Below are 24,132 nucleotides of genomic sequence, written 5' to 3'. Positions count from 1 at the left end.
GGATGGGTGGACGGACGGGTGGACAGACAGATGGATACTATAGATAGATAGATAGATAGATGGATGGATGGATGGATGGATGGATGGATGGATGGATGGATGGATAGATAGATAGATAGATGATAGATAGATAGATAGATAGATAGATAGATAGATAGATAGATAGATAGATAGATAGATAGATAGATAGATAGATAGATAGATAGATAGATAGATAGATAGATAGATAGATAGATAGATAGATAGATAGATAGATAGATTGATTGATTGATTGACTTTTTTACTGTTTCATTTAAATCGCTTGAGTTTGTATATCATCATTAAACTTTGTCCCAGACTATTGCTGTAAAGCTACAGTAGAAAGGGTCTTTGGGCAACATTCAGTGAAGGTTTTTAGGGTCTTTTGATTATAGTTTTCTGTAAGCCAGAGCTCCATGATCTTCACTTTCAGTCTCTCATTTCAGGTTCTCCTCTGTTTCATTTCCGGCTGTTCACTGCTATATTTCTACTGTCATTCCTACACTGAGCTCACTCTCGGCTGTATATCTCATTTCACAAGTTTAAAAAAAGTGTCTCCTCATCGGCCTTCAGGGCACAAACCCAAGACAAGGGCCTTCTTCCAGGAATGCTGCATCTTATTTTTTTCTTCTTCTAGTGATTCTGATTCGAAAGGAATCTGACGTTTGTTAAACCCCCTGTGGTGTTTTATCAAGGCTAAAGGAAATTGCTTTTCGGGAGTGCTTGTACCTTATAAATTTTAGTCTGTTTCCTAATAAAGGTCTTGTGAAACTGTAGATGTCAGGTAACCTGATCCAGCGGTTTAAGCTATCACAGCGTGGAAGCACAGGCTATTATTAATTTACACTGCGTAGCTTGAAGTTGCGACTGAAGGTGCTGGTCGTGTCCTGTCCTGCGGGCCGTCTTTCCACTCAGAAACTGAGAAGTAGATGTTCTTTCCTTGTTTTGTTGGAGACCAATGTTCCAGGTATGCAGTGTTTTCTATGGGCTGTCTGACTGCCTGTGTTTTTGTCTCTGGTGTGACATTTGCAGATATTTTCCAAGGCTTTAGAGGGTGCTCTTTAGGGCCGAACTGTTTGCTGGTTGTCTGTGTTTTGTAAAGGAATATCCCAAGTTTTTCTCTTGTCTGTGTCTGCAGTCGGGATTTTTTTGGATTCAAGAGGCTATAAACAGGCTTCAGAGAGTTCCTCATTGGATTGGACTGCAGCGAGGAGGAGACATTTGCTTTAACATTAGTGTGACAGAAGTTTGAGTTGTGTATTCAGAGGAGACTCTGGGATATATCAGAATCGTTTGACTGATCAAGTGGGCAAACAGCAGCAAAAAAGACTCTTCTGCAGACGGATCACTGGACTGTCTGTGGGTGAGTAAGCAGTTCTGTCTGATTCACCGCCTCGCGGCTGAATGTGAATCTGCACCGAGGTTTGGGGACAGTTTACAATAGAAGCTCTCAGATGTTGTGTAGAAATTTACTCATTTGCTTATGACTCCTTGTATGTTTAGCTCTCTGGGAAATTGCTTGGTTTCTGGCCTTCTGGATTGGTTATTTTCTAAAATGTTTCTGTTTTGTCTAATTAAAAAAAAATCTGCATTTTTTGGACGATAATGTCTACTTACTGTATCTGTTGTTCTGTCTGTCTGTCTGTCTGTCTGTCTGTCTGTCTTCTTTTTTCCTTTCTTTCTGTTTTTCTTTTTCTGTCTCTTACTTTTAAACTTTACGTTTGCTTTTTTTCCTGCTTTTTGCTTTTTCTGTTTCTCTTGTTCTCTGTTATTTATTTATTTATTTATTTATTTATTTATTTATTTATTTATTTATTTATTTATTTATTCATGTACAGTTGAATTTAAAATGACTAGCCCCCCTGTTTATTTTTTTACCCAATTTCTGTTAAACGGAGAGAAGATTTTTTTTCAACACATTTCTAAACATAATAGTTTTAATAACTCATTTCTAATAACTGATTTATTTTATCTTTGCCATGATGACAGTAAATAATATTTCACTAGATATTTAGCAAAACACTTCTATACAGTTTAAAGTGACATTTAAAGGCTTAACTAGTTTTATTAGGTTTACAGGCCAGTTTGGGGTAATTAGGCAAGTTATTGTATAATGATGGTTTGTTCTTTAGACTATTGAAAAAATATATAGCTTAAAGGGGATGATAATTTAAAAATTTAAATGTTTTTTTTTTATTATTAAAAACTGCTTTTATTCTAGCCGAAATAAAACAAATAAGACTTTCTCCAGAAGAAAAAATATTATCAGCCATACTGTGATAATTTCCTTGCTCTGTTAAACATAATTGGGAAATAAAAAATAAATAAATAAATAAATAATCAAATGTGTTCTAATATTTCTGACTTCAATTGTATTTCTGCCTACTTTCTTTTTTTCTGTCAGTCTAGCTATCTGTCTGTCTTTCTGTCTGTTTGTCTGTACATTGTTCTGTCTATCGTTTGTCAGGCATTCTGTTTCTTTTCTCTCTCTCTCTTTCTTACTGTCTTCATTTTTTGTTTATTCATTTAATGATTTCTGTAACCTTTCATTTTTCTGTCTGTCTGTCTGTCTGTCTGTCTGTTTGTACATTGTTCTGTCTATCATTTGTCAGGCATTCTGTTTCTTTTTTTCTCTTTCTTTCTCACTGTCTTTATTTTTTGTTTATTTATTTAATGATTTCTGTAATCTTTCTTTTTTCTGTCTGTCTTTCTGTCTGTCTGTCTGTCTGTCTGTCTGTCTGTCTGTCTGTCTGTCTGTCTGTTTGTACATTGTTCTGTCTGTCGTTTGTCAGTCATTCTGTTGTTCAATCTACTATACTGTATGTATTGTTCTTTCAAATAGTTTTTCTAAACTTGTTTTCACTTTTGTGTTCTGTACTGAACAAAATATTTCATATTTAAAAATGGAAATTCATAAATTAATCAGTTTTCCTGCTCAATGACAAACATGTCAGCGTGCATGAAAGCGCCGTTCCCATTTTCCTCTGACACAGCGCCAATATTCTTATTAGCGTCTATTAATATTTCAGAGCGAGGGTTGCGGTTTACACCAAGTTAATTAGGTTACATTCGTCATCATAATCACATGACTCATTCTTCGGTTTGATGGATTGTTTGTTTTCCTTTGAGGTGCAAGGGGCTATGTTTTCTGTAGCACTTTAATGTGGTGGTTTGTTCTTAAATTGAGTAAATTGTTTTCACATCAGCCTGTATTTGAAAGCATTCATACTTCTTTGCTCTCCTAGTTATTCGATAGGAATGAGCTCCAGAGTACTCATTAAAATTATATCAGCTCTGCCTAAACAAAACAAAGTGAATCAGCCTACCGTTCAAATGCATTTGAAACGCAATCCATCCTGTCTTATCGTGCCACCATGAAGCTTACCTTTCAAGTCCTTTCCATTGATACTGAATCTTATAACGTACAGTATGTCACAGCCTTCATTTTAAAATGGCTGCCATTTATTAGACAGTTTAATAGTGTTGAGCTTAAAAATGGTACACTTTTATGAGCCTCACATTATTTCAAACCCATATCCATCTTACTGATTCTTTAGCTTTTGAGTGGCTTTTCATGATCTAACCTTTAGCCTGTGATGTGTCAGCTCAAGGCCAGAGTAATGGCTGGATATTGGTCCACCTGGGGCTCCATATTTTATGCATCTCACAGCACGTTGCCCAGCGCCAGTTTCTCTCTCTCTGCTGCACATCTAAAATTAATGGCGGTCGTGACCTCGTTGCGAATAGGTCAGTCCATCTCCTGTTTAATGTTGCCTGACCCTTTGAGACCTATGCACACAAATGCCGCCCCAGATTTGCCCCCGGCCACTATTTCAGATGTGAATTTGCTCATCTCAAGTTCCCCTTTTTCAGAGTTGTTTGCTTTAGAGATATAGATTTTTACAATTAATGATGCAGAGCTGCAAAATCAAATACACTTACTCACTTTTCAGCGTTTTTTTCTACTCCATTTAAGGCTACTTTTGTGTCGTACTATATTATTTTCAAGAACCACCGTCTACCCCTGTGTGTTGTTGGAAAGATTGTTATTTTCTCCATGGGAAACTCAATGGGCGTTTGGTTCTTTTCTTTATTTCTGCATTATTTATTGCATTTCAAAAAACCTCAATATGAATGACCCTTTAAAAGTTACTTATTTCTTTATAGACAGGCAAAAGGTTCTGCGCATTTCAGCTCCATTGGCTTGAGTTTTGCATGCCTGCGTGCCTTTATGTAACTCGTATAAACATCATTACCCTTATAAAAAAGCCAGGGGCAGCACAACAGCCACTAAAGAGGAAGCTTTTAGAGCGAGGAAAGATGAGACAGACTTTTTCCTGTTTTAAAGTGGAAGAAAATATCAGCCCGAGTGACGTGGTTGGAAATATTTGTCCATTTTAGTCTTAACCCAAACATGAAAGTGTTTCTACAGCCTTTCTGTCCACGCATGTACCACAAGTTCTCTCCAAGAGAATGGTTAAATGATGTTTGGAGAGTGCAAAATAGCAGGGTGGAAAAAACTGGGAAAAGACAAATATCCCAAAAGCGCTCAATTAAAAGGATAGAACACACAAAAACGCTGTCATGCTCATGCAATTATTCATTGTCTTAAAAGGAGTCTTTTTATTTTCGTTTGAGCGTAATGATGCTGAAAGAGATCTGCAAAGATACCAAGTTTACAAGCATAATATTTGTGAGCGTTTCCAAAATCCAGCTTGTTTGTGATCTAGATTTTTCTACCAGGATTGTGTGTCACAATATCCCTAATTTGAATAATTTTCCAGGGGGGCAATGTCTGGTTTTGTTTGTAGAGTGTGGTTGTCTTGACCAAGAGAATGTATCGCAGATATGAAATAGTGATGCACATTTGTTTACACACAGTGAACTTATGGGTTTGTGTGTATGTGTGTGTGCGCGTGTGCGCGTGCGTGCGTGCGTGCGTGCGTGTGTGTGTGTGTGTGTGCGTGTGTGTGTGTGTGTGTGTGTGTGTGTGTGCTTTTGACATGATCTTTTTTGTATTTGAGAAATTAATTTATACTCTAACAATGCATTGTCTAACAACTGGTTTTCTCTAATATAATATATGGGCAATATCACACAGGTAGTGCGATATGGCTGTATATCAGTAGTTGTGGGAGGCGTGCGTGCCTTAGTGTCCCACCAGTGACAATATACAGCCATATCACTCTGGTACATGTGTAAAATTTTGTTTATACAACAGTTTGATGGCATAATTATGTATATAAAAAAGAAAATCAAAAACGGAGGGTCTAAAAAATCCCTTTGTAAGATAAACTACTTTCTTCTGCCAATCATTCACATCTGCAGCTGACGTTAGAACAGCAGAAACAGTTGCTCATTCACCAACGTCACTTTAGAGCTAGTATTTGAATGATTCTGTAGCGTAATGTCTAAAATTATGACAAAAAGGTGATTCTGCTCACATTTTAAGATTATAAGGCTGAACGGCATGAAATGCTATTTGTCTTCTGAGATTTCCTAGTCTTATATCAGTATATCACAATAAATAACCCAAAAAAAAGCCAGAGCAAAGCAAACACTACCAGATTACTATATAATACAGCACTACAACATACAAATGAGGGAGATGGACTTAGAATGTCACTTACCTGATCTGTAATGATTTGTTAAGGTGTAGTTTGAAACATGCGCTGAAAAAATTACGTTTTTCTCCCCTAAGGACTTATTATGCGGTTTCTGTTGCCATGTTGTGGGTGGAGTAATACACAAGGGTGAAGAGGCTGTATAAGTGCTTATAATACTTTAATATCCCACGGCTATCAGCCAATCAGGTTTGAGAACCAGACAGAACTGTTGTACAAAAAATATATATGTCTGCAGTTTAAACTGACAAGACTTTAAAGGAAATGTAGATGTCTTGCTTGTTATCTGAGGCACAAGCTTTAAAGGCACCGTCCTCTTTTGAAAAGGCGGGGTTGGAGCAGCAGCTCATTTGCAAATAAAAGACACCCAATAAAATAGTGTGTTTTGCCTCCATTAATAATGGGCATCTACTGAAGGGTGTAATAAATGATCCGTGAGGTGTTTTGAGTTGAAATCTCACAGACACATTTTGGGGACACCTGAGTCTTATATAAATCTTGTTAAAATGAGCATTATTGGACTGCTTTAATGTTTACAATGTCTAGGGATTCAATTTATGCACTCCACTGAAAGTCTGTGATTATATATGAAAGCTCAAGCTCTCAGGAGGTCAGTTTCACTGTCATTTTACACACACACACACACACACACACACACACAATGTCCATTAGTTTATCACTGCTAACTTTCCCAGAGGTCTCTCTCCTCTGAAGTATTGATTTAAGTTGGTGAGAGCTTTTTATTGATGCTTGTTTGCTCTTGTGCAAAGCTTTTGAAAGCTACACCTGTAGCCAGACACATTTACACCACTTTTGTTGAGAAATGGACGTAGACTGTGCAGTTTGAATGAGATATTAGAGAACCAAGGAGACAGACTTTCTTCCTCCTCAAAGATAAATGTGTCGAGACCAAAACATGTTTGACAATTATATTGTCTCCCCTCAGATAAACTGTAGCTAGTCTCTTTTTATGCTGGTTTTGAGCACTTTATTATATTTTGCCCTAACCCTTTAACTGCCCCACCAAGAAAAAAAAATGTTTGGATTACATTTCTTAGCTCGCTAGTTAACAAAGTCAATGCACTTTTTTTAACACATTCCATAACTAAAATATCAGCCTCTACCAAATGGCTAATATGTCGGTTTATGGTAAAAGTACTGGAATTAATACATATACTATAAAAAAACTGAAATATGAAGTGTAAGACCAATTTATTCAAAACATAATCAAAATAAAACATTTTTTAATACTAAATAATCTTTATTTTTTTTAAGTATGTCATAAAATATTTCAGATTCTTATTTAACTTGCCTTCTTGTTTTTTTTGTTTTTTTTTTTGTCTTTTTTTTTTCAATCAAACCAAAATCAAGTGTTATAGTGCAACATAATGTTTGTTTGATTTTTTTTGTAAACCAACAATGCTGTGTGTGTAAACCATTATTTAAAACAGTCATTATTTAAATTACTTTAACAGTCATTGTTTAAAACAGTAAAAACATGGTCAACTGTTTGGTGAGTGGCAGTCAGGGGTTAAAGGGTTTCCATCACCCTTTGGTAATGCAGAATTTGTATCACATGACAAACGAGTCAAATTTTGATTAAAAAAACTTTATTTTACACTTGCTTGAGGTGATTTTTCACTTGTGTGCAAAAAAGTTAATGCAAACAAATGAAGATGAGAATGCATTTGCTGAAAAAACGCTGAAATAGCAAAATTATTCCCATTAGGCTGATCAGCTCTCATCATTATTCTTGCCTTGTTTAGTGCTGGTTACTAGGTTAACACAATTTAAAAAAAAGACGTTTGTTGTTTGTTTAAACTCCTTATTTAAAATAAGCTGAAACCATTCAATTTTTAAAATTTTTTGAGGACAACTTAATTGTTTTATGTTCAATCCACTTAAATAAAAAAAATAAACTGACTTTTAAGAAAGTCAACATATTGTTATTCTTAAACATATATATTAATATTAATATTAATATTATTAATATTATTAATAATAATAATATTATTATTATTCTGTCTTCTTAGACCAATTGTATCTCTTCCTAGGGCTTTAATTCATTCTACAAGCCCAAATTTTGGCCAAAAGCCGTGTGCTGCATTAGATTTTGTTGCTATATCTTTTTAGGTTTATCAGACTTAAAGTTTTTTAATAAATATTCTTTAAGCATTATATTTTTCAAAATTTAGACTTAAAGCTTCAAAAAGCCCTTGAGTTCTTATTTTGAGATTTTAACTGATTTGTGTGGGTTGAGCATCAGTTAAGACAATGTTAGCACATGTTAGCTTTAATTGTGAGGAAAACTGGATAATTTTGAGCTTTTGTGAGCTAATTTTATCTTCTGGGTTTAAAATGATTTTTGGAGCGGGATCGCGCAAAACTGCAAGGGCAAAGGTGACACGTCGAAAGTGGGGGGTGTCATGGCCCTTTAAAGTCCATATTTTAAAAAAAAGATGTATAATATTGTATGAGTACCATACAGCAGTGGTCCTCAACCTTTTTGTCACCACGCCTAGGTCAACGCCTGACAATTTTACCTTGGTATCTTGTCATTTGTTCAGTAGGTTGCTAGATGACCATGAACAAATGGAAATGTATATTCCATACAAACTGAAGCTGATCAGTCAATTCTTGTCATGTGACTCGCAGTGCGCTCACAGGATTTATTCACCTGGGTGGATCTGGTCTGGAAGGCACGGCGCGGCGCGCACCTCCATTGAAAATAACAGACTTGTAAGAACTCTAGAAAAGAAGTGATATGAGAACTGACTCAAAAAAGTCATCGTCATTTGCGATCTCCAGCAGTTGATCTTCTTGCACAGCCGTAGTGGATTCATCTGATTTGTTGACAACTGGGTTGCAGATCCATTCCTTTCCTTTCCTTCACTTGGCCTTTTCCTCTTAGCAAAAAAACTTTTTAAAGACATCTGTTTCTTACTCATTTTGCTGTTTGTGGATTAAATTTGGGCACTTAAGTGAGCAAGATGTAGGCATGAGAATATGGTCATTTTTTAAAATAAAAGACTTTTCAAAATAAAACATCATTCAGACTCAGATAGTAAATAAAATGAAAATAATTAATGATTTCTTGTGCGGCCCGGTACCAGTTGATCCACCGACTGGTGCCTGTCTGCAGTCCAGTGGATAAGGACCACTGGTAAACAACATTTTATGTGTACATCACATCATATTTACATCAGATTATAATTTCTGTGTGCAAAATAGCAGAACTGTAAGTTTATGTATCATTTAAAAAAAAAAGTTTATTACAAATGTATTATATGATTTATTCAAGTGTTAAAACTTAGTATCTTTCAACTTTTTCCTATATTCATGACTGTAATCCAGCAAATGTCTCAGGACCACATATGAGAGAAAACTCCAGATCCATTACCTCACACCGGCAACCCAATCAATCCAGCCTCATCTGCAATTCCTGCCCGTTTAAACGGCTCATCCATTGTGATGAGCATAATTATGCATGAGAGACTAAAAGAAGAGGATTTTAATCTACTGGAAAGAAAGAACAGACGGAGGGAAAAAAGGAAATCCTTTCGATGGAACTGAAAATGCTTCAGCCAAAACCGGCCTTTTCTCTTGTCCCCTTCGCACGAAACGAATGAGAAAATGATGATGAAAGACTTGGGAACAAAGTGTTCAATCTTTTGCTTTTTCCAAGTTGAATCCAAATTATTCATTCGGCGAGACGCTTTTCAACTGCCACTCAAAACATCTGAGATGAAGTAATATCTGGGGAAAAGGCAGCGAAACGTACCTCACTTTTTTTTTTTTCTTCCAGCCGCTGCTTTGTTGAAGCTGGAGATTTAAGCCCTAATTAGGCAGCTCTGTCTTTTTTGCTGATGCTTGTTTGTCACTCATTAGGCTCCTGCTTCTCTTTGTAATCCGGGCCGCTTCGCTCAGTAGATTCAGAAGCTCTATATAAAGATGTGGCTGGAGGTGTTGAGGAATAATTGAGCTCTGGTTGACAGTTTTGTTGAAGTCTGGCTTTTTCGTTTGAGTTTTGCTGTGGAGTTTGGATACAGTGTATAGGTATTTGCTCATTTTGAGAAGATCTGATTTTGGGTCTGTTATATATTCGCCAAATTTATGGCACCGACAAATGTGCTGGTACCGTATAATGACAAACTGCATCTGTGGCTGTCTCTCTGCAATGCTTAAATATATTGACACCAAACTTTAGGTTCTTCGTTGTCACCTAACACTGACCACAGCACATTACGTTTGTAAATCTGCCACCTATTGGTCAAAAGTTATAAACCAATAAATCATTCACATGTTAATTGTTTTCATGATTTTCTGATATTTTAAGTGAAACATAATTCAAATCTATTTAAAAACTTATTGTTTCACTTGGTCTGCTTTTCACTAACCTTGTTACTTTGGCCTCTGTACTGCTTAGCTCATTCTGCCTCTAGACTGCTTTGCTTATTCTGCTTCTGGACTGCTGGGCCCCTTAATTGCTGCTTGCAGCTATATTGAATTTATTTTGTATTCAATGTTGATGTTAGAAATGTATTTAATATTAGCCATCGCACTTTATAGTTTTGTTTTTCATCGATTATTATTTCTATTTTACAGTACTTCATATTGTGGTTTAGCTTTTTATTTTTTGTACTTTACTTCCAATTTATTTGTACAAAATACCATAGAATTTCAGTACTGACCATTTACTCTTGTTAGCCATGATGTTTATCATTTTTCTAATTTCCTTTATAGTATTTCTATTTAATTTTTGTATTATATTCTTTCTTTTTTGGCTGTGGTTTTTTAATACTTGTACTTCATTTCCAGTTTATTCATACAGCATATCATACATATTGAGTATGCACCATCTATTGGTAATTATAAATTATCTTTTTACCATAGATTTTATTTTTATATATTTCTAAAATTATTCTATTTTTAAATATTGCTTATTTATTGGTTTAATTTTTTTGTCAATGAACAAATAAAAATTCTAATTTGGCATGACAGCAGAAATGTAGAAATCTGCTTTTGAGGTAAAATTACACAGTTAATGTACAAATGTAAATATTAACGGTATGTTTTACTGGGGGTGGGCAGGTGGTGGTGGTCTACTGATCTACTGATCCTGGTAATGAAGCAGCAGCTCTTTCCCCAGTAATTGGTCTTCTGTCAATCTGTCTCCCTTTTGTCCATAATGCAAAGCAGTTTGTGCATCTGAGCTGTTTTTAATGGTACTGCAGAAGAAAAAGGGGGGTGTCAGGCTCCAGGTGTGTGTGTGTGTGTGCTCATACATTGATTACTAGCCCATCCGTCCTCTGCTTGTCTATTTAACTCAGTCCATTACCATATAGTCATATGACCTACTGTGCTCTGCCCTCTACAATTATTTACACCCTCAATAAAAAAAATAGCAAAGAAGGCTGTAAAAATGTTTTAAATGTTCCACTTTTTTGATCTTTTACTTGAAATATAAACAAAAAAAACTTTTAAACAAAAAAAATATTTTTGGATTTAAGCCGAGACCTTTTTATTTACAAAACCATTATTAACAGTCTACACTGTAAAACCTAACAGTGAAAATCACTAAATAAAGTGAGTGAGTTAGTTTAACTTACTATGTTCACTTAATTATTACTAATGCTAGAAGCAATACCAAAACTTTTGAGTAGCTACAGTACATAGTTGTTTGGACTTGATGTGTTCTATTAACTGAACTCAAATACCAATTTGATAACTGAACTTCAAATGTTTAAGTTACAAATACTCTAAATGTTTATGTAAACAACTTGTAAAAAACGTAAAAAACTTTAAAAAAAAAACATCACATAATGTAAATAAGTTGTAATTTTACAAGAATATGTCAATAACTCAATTTTGACAAAAATGTCAGATAGAACCTTATAATTCTAAGGTGACGATACATTGGTTAAATAATGTAATTGCTGTAAATTAAATTTTTGAGCATATGACGGGGATTTTAAACTTTAAGATAAACATTAGTGGTTATATCTAAGCTATAAACTGTTATCCCAATATCTGTGTTATTTGACTGTTTGTAACTTCATAATTAAACTAAAAGAGTAAAGATTAAATCTTTTTCTTGATTGTTGTGTTTTTCAAACAGATTTTAATGCAGCGATACGAAGGAATAATAAACATGAGCAAATCACCATCATTTATAATTGATGTTGCGTGGGTGTTGAGATCCCGATCTTTTAACAAGTAGTGACAGAAAACACCTTCAATGAAACCCAACACATCCCTAATAACTCACCACAACTTATTCCATCATCATTATATTTTACAGGAAAGCCTACATGTGATTTGAATGATGTGAGAGGTGATCTCTCTGCAATCTTTACAAATTTAGGATTAATCTACAGATAAAAAAATGTATAAATTATTAATCCGTCGGTTAACAGTACACAAGCCGTTTTATTTCAAAATTTAAATTAGGTTTGCTGCAATCACTTTTGACAGTTTAGGTTAACTGATCAGGTTTCACAGTGTATATTTCCTTACATCTGAAAGATAGTTGAGAAAATACATGTTTCTAATGACTTAAATGTACAAAAAAAAATGTCCAATATCTCTGTACTGTATTATGGCACACATATCTAACAGAGCTCTGTTTACAATTGTTTGTTGTCAGTGAAAGTAGAGAGTTTTTGAAGAACGAGCAAAAAAATAAATCTAAATATTAAATATTATATTTTTTTACAGTCCTCTATGCTCATATTTACCAGTGGTCCAGTATTAATGGAGTGCGCTGTATAGCAGTCGGTATCAGCTTCAGTAGACACTTGTGAATGATAAATGGTGTCATGGCGTCACAGAGAAATGGCACATTAGAAATTCATTGCGGATTATTCATTCATGTGCAGAGATAATGGCTGGTAATGGATAAGGCAGGCGTAGGGAGATATCAGAGAGTGTAAGAGTCCCAGAGGGTTTTTTTTTTAACCAAATACTTTGCTCTCAGACACCATCAGTCACAAATCTTTGCTAAACCTAGCTCAAGTACTTGTAAGTGACTGAAGGGTTTGAGACGAAATTGGGTTTTGAGAATACAGGGGAATATGAAAGTAATCTAGTTCTGTTTATTTCTGGTGTCAATGCAAACTTCATAAAGCTAAGAGCCTAGAGTCTGTAAACCTGGAAATGTCTGTTACACAACATTGGGTTTAACAATATGGATAATTCAGATGCATGTTCATTGAATACAACTGATAAGATTTGATATATATATACATGTACATGTGTATAAAATATAATATAATATAATATAATATAATATAATATAATATAATATAATATAATATAATATAATATAATATAATATAATATAATATAATATAATATAATATGATAAAATAAAATAAAATAAAATAAAATGAAATCAAAGGAAGTATAATATACTGTATAAACACTTCCCAGGACTGGGTTGCAGCTGGAAGGGCATCCATTGTGTAAAACATATGCTGCTTAAGTTGGTGGTTCATTCCGCTGTGGTGACCCCTGATCAAAGAGCATACAGTAGAATCATCAAGAGGTGACAATCTGTTGTTGTTTGGGAAACAAACAGCATAAATGAGTACACCCCCATTAAAAAGCAACATTTTAAACAATATCTCAATCAAAACAGACAATTTTCCAAAATGTTGATAAGACTAAGTTTATTATAGCTGGTATCTAAAATATCTTTTTCACTTATAACATGAAAGTAAGGTTAACAAAATACCTTAGATTATGATTTTTTTTTTACTCAAATTAGAGTAATACAAAAACGAGTATACCCCACAACAAAAGCTACTTTATCTAATTTGTATGGCCGCCATGATTTTTAATGTCAGCATTAAAAATCATGAATATTAATAATAATGAAAAATGAAAAAATAGTTTAATAATTTTGGACAATGTGGCTTTTTACATAAAAATGTATTAGTCTTTCTTTAACGGACAACTCTGGGAAAAAAATACTATATACTATTATAACATAATACTGCAACAAAAAGTACTGTCAATCTGTTATCAACAAATTATTAAAGTCATGTTACTTTATTTTAACAAGCCAGTATTCATTTGTTTTATGTCAGTGCGTGAACTATTAAATCAAAGTAATTTAAAGTATAATTTAACTATTTAAAAAATAACTATTAAAAGTGCTGATAATCACCAGTCTTTGATTGTAAGTGTTGCATTGTCGTCTTTCAGGTTGTATTTCAGCTTTAATGCGCTTTTAAAATAAAAAATAAAAAACAAAGCAACTGCTTGTCATCGCGACAGCAATAAGATCTAATAGACGGCCGATCCTTTTTACTCCAAAATGGCAGAATCACCGGGCTTTTGATGGGCACTGCTGTTGCAAAGGAACGTTCTATTGAGTGTTGCCTCTTGGTCGTTCTAAGCTCTTTGCCCTGATTTGTCTGGTTTTGCCTGGTTTTGTTTTGTTTTGTTTTGTTTTTTTGTTTTTCAACCGATTATAATATAGCGATTATAAAAACACTATGAAATAGTTATGAAAATGCTTTTTTCGATAAAAAAAAAAAATAAAATTATTTAAGGCCTTGCACTGTTGTCTTACATTATGCTATATATGCTATATTAATCATGGTAAAATAAAAAAATATATATTTACAAATAAAAATATTAAAAGTCTGTATTAATTATATAATATATAATATATATTGAGTCATAAAACCATATATTATTTGTGTTGATATCATTAAACATTTCTTGGTGTGTATTTAAAGTTGAAATTAAAACAACTAGCCCCCCTGTGAAATTTTTTATTCAATTTTTTTTTTCTTTTGGAGAAAGTTTTATTATTTTTTTTATTTAAACTTTTTATGTTTTAACTGAAGTACAAGCAGTCTTTAATTTGTTTTAATTAATTTTAGGCAAAATTTTATTGACCCCTTGAGAGAATCTACTTATTTCGGTAAATTATCCTAACTTTGTTAACCCTAGTTAACAAAATAACCTAGTTAAGCCTTTAAATCGCACTTTAAACTGAATGATATCATGCAAAATAAGTTGAAACTGATGTACTGATGTATTATTATGTACTGATTGCAAGAAATTCTTTATAAGAAATTAGATATTAAAACTATTACGTTTAATAATGTTTTGAAAAAATACCCTTGTCGTATATCCCTTGAACACTTCGAAATACATTTCAGAATTGTCATCTTTGCACAAACACGTATTCCTTGAAATGTGCACAAAGGTCTTTGTCAAATAAAAGCACACTCACATCTTGCATCATCCCCATATGGCATCACAGTATCTCCTGCCATACGGATGTTCCCCTTCCCCCTCCATCCCAGCAGGACACACTCCAGTCCAGGCTTCGCTTTAAATCAGTCCTGGCATGTGGATACACTGTGAAGAGCCTGTTAGCGCTTTGACAGCTCTGTGTGTGTGTGTGTTTGTGTGTGTGTGTGTGTGTGTGTGTGTGTGTGTGTGTGTGTGTGTGTGTGTGTGTGTGTGTGTGTGTGTGTGTGTGTGTGTGTGTGTGTGTGTGTGTGTGTGTGCGCGTGTGTGTGTGAGGAGACACGTCACTGCGGCCTGTAAACACTCATTAAATACACGTCTCACTGCATGACATGCTGTAAACAGACACACACAGAGCCACACACTCTGTATAGTGGCAAGCCATAGTCTGTAGCTGAAGCTCAGGTAAAGGTTTTGTTTGTCAAGCCTCCCTTCTGTTTGCATTCTAAGGCTTTCTATATCTATCTGGATTATAAATCTATTGCTCTAGATTCTGCACATGGATCTGTTCATCCATAGTCGATGCTTGCATGTTTCTACTAGCAATGGGGCCGTGGACCACCAGGGGGAACCCTTTTTGTTTTGTTTTGTTTTGTTTTGTTTTGTTTTGTTTTGTTTTGTTTTGTTTTGTTTTGTTTTGTTTTGTTTTGTTTTGTTTTGTTTTGTTTTGTTTTGTTTTGTTTTGTTTTGTTTTGTTTTGTTTTGTTTTGTTTTGTTAACACAACACACATTCCTGTTATGCGAGTCTCATCTCACACTCAGTACACTACAATTCTTATGGTATAAATACAGCACTACTACATACACTACAGTTTGACAAACATTACTGCTGTTACACAACAAAATATACTTTTGAGGCATTTTTTAGTCAAGAATGTAGTTGTTTAGATTATAACTATGAAGTTTATTTGCAAGAATTGTGCCTATTTTAAAATATTAACAAATTCTGAGAGACAGCTCGTTGGCGACAGTTGACGTTTTCTATCCACAAGATGACGACAGAACGCATAATAAGCCCTTACGCTTAGAAGATATAACAGTCTGATTTCTAACTATAGCAGATCAAATCAATATTAAACTGGTAAGCACACCTGCCAACACTTCCGTTTTTCATGGGAGTATCCCGTATTTCAGACCATTCTTCTAACAAACATGTCACAAACATCCCGTTTTTATTTCCACCTAAAAAAAAACTCCCTTAATTTCACCCACCCCCTCTTTGGTACAGTCTGTAAACTAAACACCCCCGGGTTGCCAACTTTGGTACAGTTGGTACCCAATCGAAGCGGCCGCCCAGAACCCGCTGCATCCTGTTCTCAACCTCATCCCTCGTGTGATATATATATATATATATATATATATATATATATATATATATATATATATATATATATATATATACATATATATATATATATATATATTATGTCTGTATTTACAGTTGAAGTCAAAATAACTAGCTCTCCTGTGAAATTTATATTCTTTAAAATATTTCCCAAGTGATGTTTATCAGATCAAGGAAATTTTCCCAGTATTTCCTATAATATATTTTTGTCTTCTAGTGAAAGTTTTATTTTTTATTAAACAGTTTTATGTTTTAACTGAAATAAAAGCAGTCTTTAATTTTTTTTATTAATTTTAAGCTCAATATTATTATCACCCTTAATCTCTTTTAAACTGTTTACAGAACAAACCACTGTTATTTAATAACTTGCCTTGGATAAATTACCCTTACTTGCCTAGTTAACAAAATAACCTAGTTAAGCCATTAAATTGCACTTTACACTGAATGTTAATATCTTGCAAAAAAAGTAAAAAAAATAAGAAATTATTTATTAAAACTATTATGTTCAATAATGCTTTGAAAAAAATATCCTTGTCGTTAAACAAATCTTGAGAACTATTTTTTAAGAGTTCAAATTCCATCAATTCTAATCATTTTGATATACAGTTGAAGTCAGAATTATTCGCCCCCGTTTAATTTTTTTCCCCAATTTCTGTTTAACGGAGAGAAGATGTTTTTCAACACATTTCTAAACATTTCTAAACATAGTTTAATAACTCATTTCTAATAATTGATTTATTTTTTATCTTTGTCATGATGACAGTAAATAACATTTTACTACATATTTTTCAAGACACTTCTATACAGCTTAAAGTGACATTTGAAGGCTTAACTAGATTAATTAGTTTAACAAGACAGGTTAGGGCAATTAGGTAAGTTATTATATAATGATGGTTTGTTCTAGCTTAAAGGGGCTAATCATTTTGTCCCTAAAATGGTTTTTTAAAAAACTTAAAAACTGCTTTTATTCTAGCCTAAATAAAACAAATAAGACTTTCTTCAGAAGATAAAATATTATCAGACATACTGTGAAAATTACCTTGCTCTGTTAAACATCCTTTAGGTAATATTTAAAAAAGAAAAAAATCACAGGGGGGGCTAATATTTCTGACTTCAACTGTATATGCATAATTATGATTATTATTATTATTATTATTATTATTATTATTATTATTATTATTATACATTTTAAAATATGCTAATATTAAAGCATAATTATTATTTTTGTTATTAACACTGTTCTGCTATTTGTTTTAAATACAATTATATTGTTATGTTTAATTTTAAGAATTAAAAACTAAAATAGATTTTATTGTAATTCTGACTCTTTCTGTTGTTTGTGAAACAGCTCTAAAAAAGCAGATGAAGGAGTATGAAGGTAAATTCAGTAGTTTTTTGTTAAAACACTGACTAAGGTACAAGTTTTTAACTTGTGTCCCCAGAGGGTTCGGCTCTACTTTTGGTTCTGTATTATAAACCGGACCACTGATTGAGACCTGCTGTAATCATGTATGTGAGTGAGTGTCTGTCTGTCTTGCATGTTTATATAGTATGTGTTATATAGCATGTTTATATAGTATGCCATGCTTCTCTTTTTCCGACCACATTTCTGAGGAAGCATGTACATAAATCTGCTGGAAGCTTCAAACTGCAGGCCTCACATCTCTTGCTGGAATATCATCACCATGACATCACTCTCTGGGTTGCATCTGGAAAGCATAACAATGACAGAATAGTTGCCTCTGATGAGACTGCACAAATGTAAACTTACAAATCAGTAAATAATTACTTTTCTACCTACATGTAGATAGTCGAAAGTAAATAAGCAATATAGCAACATAAAAAACAATGATTTTAGTTGTTTTATTATTTTATTAGATTTTTCTAACTCTTTTTACTACTATTTTTTTTTTAGTTGTTTCATAATAATATGCATATACTATACAAAGTGTCCCCCAAAATATGCATCTTTATTTTATTTATTTATATATATATATATACATATATAATCCTTGTCATTAAAAATATTTTTTAAGAGTTTAAATTCCAACAATTTTATTTTGTTTTATTAATTCTTCTTACTACTATAATGTTGTTTAGTTGATTCATAATAATATGCATATACTATACAAAACCTCCCCCAAATTATGCATCATGTATTTAATTTCATTAATTAATTAATTGATTGATTTATTTATTTGTTTGTTTGTTTGTTTTTGTTTGTTTGTTTGTTTGTTTTTTGTTTGTTTTTGTTTGTTTTTTGTTTGTTTATTATTTTAGTTGCTTTTATTTTATTTTGGTTTGGTTTAATTTTAATTTTATTTAATTTTATTTTATTTAACTTTTCTTACTACTATAATTTTGCTTAGTTGTTTTATAATAATATGCATAAACTTTACAAAATCTCACCAAAAATATGCAATATACATAAATTATTTGTTAAATTATAGTAAATTTAATTGGACTAACCTAAATGCTATGGTAAAAATAACAGAAAACCCAAAATACTACAAACTTAACTTAATGATTAATATAAAAACTGTATGTACTGTTTTGTTTTGGTTTTTAACTGTACTGCAGTTTATAACCTGATTCAAACTTTTGTCATGGATTCCTATTAAAAAAAAATAATTACAAAGCAATAAGAAGTACATTTTTGTTGTGATCAATATAGTACATTGGTACATGTGATCAGCATATCAGAAAAAAATTGTAGTTTTATTACCTTATTTCATATATTCCAATATTACCAATACTATATTTTCTAACTATAAATCAATATTTAATCATAACCATAATACAATACTGTGTTCCTCCTTTGAATGTTCCTTTTTTTAGCTTCCTATTCGGCAAAGCAAAAAAATCATAAACAATATCATACCAACAGGCCTTTGTTTGAACGTGTCATTCATTGTCAATGAGGTGTCTGACGCAGGATTTGCAGTCAGCCTGTAACACTGACAGTTAAGGTTGTTTTCATCACTGAAGTGTCAGTTGCATTCAGACTAGTTTCTCACATCATCTATATCGATTACCTCACTTGCATCTGCCACGTATATGTAACAGTCTACAATATGAAGCATTGTGTCACTTTGGTGGAGGAAGAGGAACTCTGAAGTTTTGCTTGTCCGTGTTCACGCACTTTTGAGTCGCTCATCAAACTGCCGTCAGAGGCTCTGCCAAAAGAGTTCCACTTCTAGCTTATAATGAGATCCCTGGAGTTCCCTCAGCCAATCGCGGTCGAGTATATGCTCTCCTGGCTGTTAATTGGCTGCAGGAGTGAAGCCACAGCAGTTCATCTCTGAAGATCGGTGAAGTTCATATACATTACAGCCTCTTTTTGAGAAATATCTCAGGGAATAGTCTGATATGACAAGACTGTGTCCCAGTTCACTCCTCTGATGTTTTATATATTATAATGTCTATGGCAAGCTCTTTTAACATGAAATAGTCTACAAACCATACTACAATAAATGTGCTTATTGTTTAGATATCTGGTTTCCATTAAGTACTTGTAGCCTATATATTCATTATATACTTATTCTGCAGTGCTTCCTTATTCATTATTCTAATTAGGGATGCACAATATATTGGCAGCTATATTGTTATCGGTTGATATATGCTATGTTTAATGTTATCGTTATCGGTCCGATGTCAAGTCACAACAGTCAAGTTGCATGTTAGTTTGATATTCGAAGAAAACTAAATAATTTATTTTTGTCGTGCTGATTTATGTGACAATATGAATATATCTATAAAATCACATTGCAATTTTAAAATTATTGCTGTTTTCACATTGAGGAAGAATCTATTCAGTTCATAAGATCAGTTCAAACTTTTTAAAGTTTTAAAAAAAAAAAGTTGTTTACTATATAAAAATATAACATTTTGAAATATTTATATTTATCGGCTATAATATATCGTCTATTGGCTTCCAAATTTTAAGAGTTATTGGTTATCAATATCGGCCAAAAAAATCCATATTGGTGCATCCCTACTTCTAACTATTATGTATTAGATACTAGTACTTATTAATGTGATGTTAGTAGCTTAAATTCATACTAGTCTAATGTCAATATCTTTTCTGTAGTTACACTTGTAGCAAATTTACATTTTGAATTCTGTCATTAAGATATCGACGATTAAGTTTTGCCTGTTGTGTGCATTCCAGTTATGATTTGAATATGACTAGTGGACATTCAGTAAACACTTGTACTTATTTATTAGATACTGGGACCTATTAATAAGAATAGAATAGTAATAGAAACTAGTATTTATTCATTAGATACTTTGCAAATAATCAAAATTCAGTTTCAATTTTGATTTTGGCTTCTACTGGTTATGAAAAAACATTAATCGAGATAAACGGTTGTTGTATCATATACCACCCCCCTTTCTATTTGTACGTATTTGTTGCTCTGCAAAGCTCAGTTTCACGTGAAAAATACTCTAAGCATGTACTGTAATGTAACTTTTGCAGCACGGTATGCGCATCATTCATTGATGTACATTCGAATCATTCATATTTTTAAAAGTGCGAAAGAGATCACATTCTGTATATTTTATAAATTCTGTATATATAATATTTTACCCAAAATAAACAAATAAGACTTTCTCCAGAAGAAAAAATATCATTGGAAATACTGCGAAAAATTCCTTGCTCTGTTAAAGATAAATTGGGAAATATTTATAGAAAAAAAACATTTACAGAAGTACACATAATTTTGACTTTAACTGTATATCGTTTTGAATAATCATGATTACAGTTTTGAACAAAATGATTGTGATTATGATTTTTCACAAAATCGACCAATCCTACTTACTAAGTAGCAATACCACTGAAATATAGTTAATTTCCTTAATAAAAATTTTAAGTAACAGGTTTTTTTTTGTCTGTTTATTAATCCGGGGTCGTCACAGCGGAATGAACCGCCAACTTATCCAGCAAGTTTTTTATGCAGCGGATGCCCTTCCAGCCGCAACCCATCTCTGGGAAAGTAGTATTTATTGAATTTGTAATTATTAATATTAATTTAATAGGTAAAAATACCAAATAAATAAAAACTGTGGTATTTAATCAATAGTTCCCAGTACTGAGTTGCAGCTGGAAGGGCATAAACTGTGTAAAACATGTGTTGGATAAGTTGGCAGTTCATTGCGCTGTGGTTACCCCTGATGAATAATGAAGAAATATTAATGTTATTATTATGTATAAGAGTATCTAATAAATAACAACTACACTTTAAAACCCAACAGTCAACTCTATCAAATGAAATTAGTGTAGTTAACTCAGAATTAACAGAAAATTAATTTTACTAATTTGAAGAGTTTTGAACTCTGTGTTAAAGGTAATGACTTAATTAAATACCTTATTACTTTATCTTAAATGGAGTTAGTTCACAGTACTCATATAGATTGTTTTTTAACTCAAATGGTTTGTAACAACTGGTTTTACTCAAATGGTTTGAGTTGCCTTCACATGTTGGGTTTTACAGTACTCAGTTGGTTTGAGTTCTCTTCATTTATTGGGTTTTACTGTGCTCAAATTGCTTCGTTTACTCAAATGGATTAAGTTCACAGTTCTAATTAGGATTAGTTTTTGAATTTAAATGGTTTGTTGCAATCGGTTTCTTCAAATGGTATGAGTCACCTTAACTTTTTGGGTTTTACAGTGTAGTATCTAATTATATCTATAAAAATAAGTACTTGTATCTAGTGTATAGCTACCAAAATATTTTAAATATGCATTTTATGTTCTATTGGAATGTGTACTAGTCAAAACTGAATAGTTGATGTCTTGGTGACTATTCCCATATCGAATTTAGGGATACAAATTTTACATTTGTTATAGTAACAAGAATACTACTAATAACTAGTGAGATTAGCACTAGTATCCAATGAAAATGGCCCTAGTATCTAATGAATAAATATTAATATCTGATCAATGAGTGCTGCTCTCTATTTATTAATTACTGTCTTTTAAATAGTACTACTACTTAAAGAATGAACATCAGTAAATTCTAAATGAGTACTAGTAGCTGTCTTAAACATGACTGCTACTTGATGCTAGTATGGTTTATAGAATAAATGTTAAAACAGCTTGCCATAATGGTGTCATATTTGCATATATTATTTAGCGTTCCACCAATCTTTTTCTATAGAGCTAAATTGGCAGAGAAAATGAATGGATGTCTTTCTCATTGTCGTCATCAGCCTTGTAGATTGAGCATTGGCTCCCCCTACAGGCTCAAACAGAGGTGAGCGCAGCATTCAAGGTAATAAAATGTGACAAGCCAGAGATGTCGATTCTCTTTCCACTGCATATTTCCAGAGTAGCTTAGTGAGTTCAGTAGTGCTAGAGTAGATTGTTGTGTCTGTTCACTTGCCTGGGTCTGCAGAAGGGAGCCAGACGGATGCTGAGGAATACTAAAAAAAAAAAAAAAAAAACTCCATCTGTGACCCTGTGACTCACGCACACACACACACACATCTGAACTCTGAGGAAGTGCAGTCACACACTAAGCACTGCTCATCAAAACACAAACACTGAGACACCATCGCGTTCACACCGAGGTCATGACAGGAAAGAACACTGGACAAGGCCATTTCAGCCCGTTACATCACATTGTATTTTTACACACCTCAAAGAAATTGTATTATTCATTTACTCATCCTCCAATCTTTTTTGAATTTCTTTATTATTTCTGTTGGACAGAAAGGAAGATATTTTAAAGAATGTTCAAAAAGCGTAGCCACTGACATCCACTGATGTATTGTATTCTTCATATAATATTCACATTTGCATTTTTACAATTATTTATTTACTATTTTAACTGGGTTATATAAAATATCACTATTATTTATTTATTTATTTATTTATTTGTTTGTTTGTTTGTTTAATTAATAATTTTCTGGTTTGATTAAATATGGACCTTATAAAAAATAAAATAAAATCAAACAAAATAAAATAAAAACAGTATAAAGCAAAAAGTTTTAATAAGGCAAAAGGTCCTTGTGTTTCAGAGCAGGCAAATGCGGCGATGCCTCAAGGGGTCTCATTCTCCTTTTTTTCCAGCTCAGTAGAGGAAGCTAGTGGAAAATGGTTTAATGCTCTTTAAAAAAAAAACAAACCTAAGGCGAATTTGTGTAATTTTTGCAGTAAGGAAAGACCTGTACCAGAAAGTCCCTCAACTCATGTTTGCAGGAAAGAAATTACATTAATACATACAGTAGGGATTGTCTATGCAGTATATCCTACTTTGTGGTGTTGTCTACATTTTTCTGCATTGTTCGTGCTGCATAACCACATGCATTCTGTGCTGTGTTTTCTGAATCATGAGGATTCAGGCAATGGATTGAACACCAGCGGTGAGGTCATAATCTGTGCAGCTTTCAGGGGATTAAGAGCCTCTATGACTTGCCACTGTATGCTAGTTAGTGTTCTCTTTTTCTCTCTAAACATTTACTAACCCAGTGCCATTAACCCCTGACTAAACACTAACACTAATATATACTATACAGTTATATATATATATATATATATATATATATATATATATATATATATATATATATATATATATATATATATATATACAGTTATACACAAGGCAAAATTATTAGCCAAATGTTTATTTTTTCTCCAATTTCTGTTTACAGAGAGAATAACACATTTCTAAACGTAATAGTTTTAATAATTAAATTCTAATAATTAATTTATTTTATCTTTGCCATGGTGACAGTAAATAATATTTCACTAGATATTTTTAAGACACTTCTATACAGCTTAAAGTGACATTTAAAGGCTTAACTAGATTAAATAGGTTAACTATTCAGGTTAGGGTAGGCAAGTTATTGCATAATGATGGTTTGTTC

General features: G+C 32.8%; 1 protein-coding gene and 1 long non-coding RNA gene across 17 annotated transcripts in view; both read left to right on the top strand.

Moving 5' to 3' along the window:
- The window catches only part of iqsec1b (IQ motif and Sec7 domain ArfGEF 1b), a 347,358-nt gene that overhangs the window by 239,619 nt on the left and 83,607 nt on the right, over nucleotides 1-24,132 (top strand). For 2 of the 16 annotated variants that reach the window (XM_087273784.1, XM_087273771.1), the window contains exons 1-2: nucleotides 869-985; nucleotides 1,157-1,381. The exons of 10 other annotated variants lie outside the window; for them this stretch is intronic. Coding sequence is in view for 2 of the 6 variants with exons in the window: in XM_087273780.1 (XP_087129906.1) it covers nucleotides 948-985 (38 nt within the window). In the remaining 4 variants the exon portion in view is untranslated. Of the gene's footprint in view, nucleotides 1-868; nucleotides 1,382-24,132 lie in introns of those variants that run through there. 4 more of the 16 variants (XM_087273780.1, XM_087273765.1, XM_087273785.1 and 1 more) reach the window with 2 other exon arrangements.
- On the top strand, nucleotides 14,639-16,096 carry LOC147841808 (uncharacterized). Its single transcript, XR_015502675.1, has 3 exons — nucleotides 14,639-15,145; nucleotides 15,189-15,586; nucleotides 15,658-16,096. It is a non-coding gene; the product is annotated as an uncharacterized LOC147841808 (long non-coding RNA).

The sequence above is a fragment of the Danio rerio genome, chromosome 11 (assembly GCF_052040795.2).
Source record: "Danio rerio strain M-AB ecotype USA chromosome 11, GRCz13ab, whole genome shotgun sequence".
NCBI lineage: Eukaryota > Metazoa > Chordata > Actinopteri > Cypriniformes > Danionidae > Danio > Danio rerio.
Note: the sequence above shows the minus strand (reverse complement) of the source record. Positions and strands in the feature narration are given on the sequence as shown.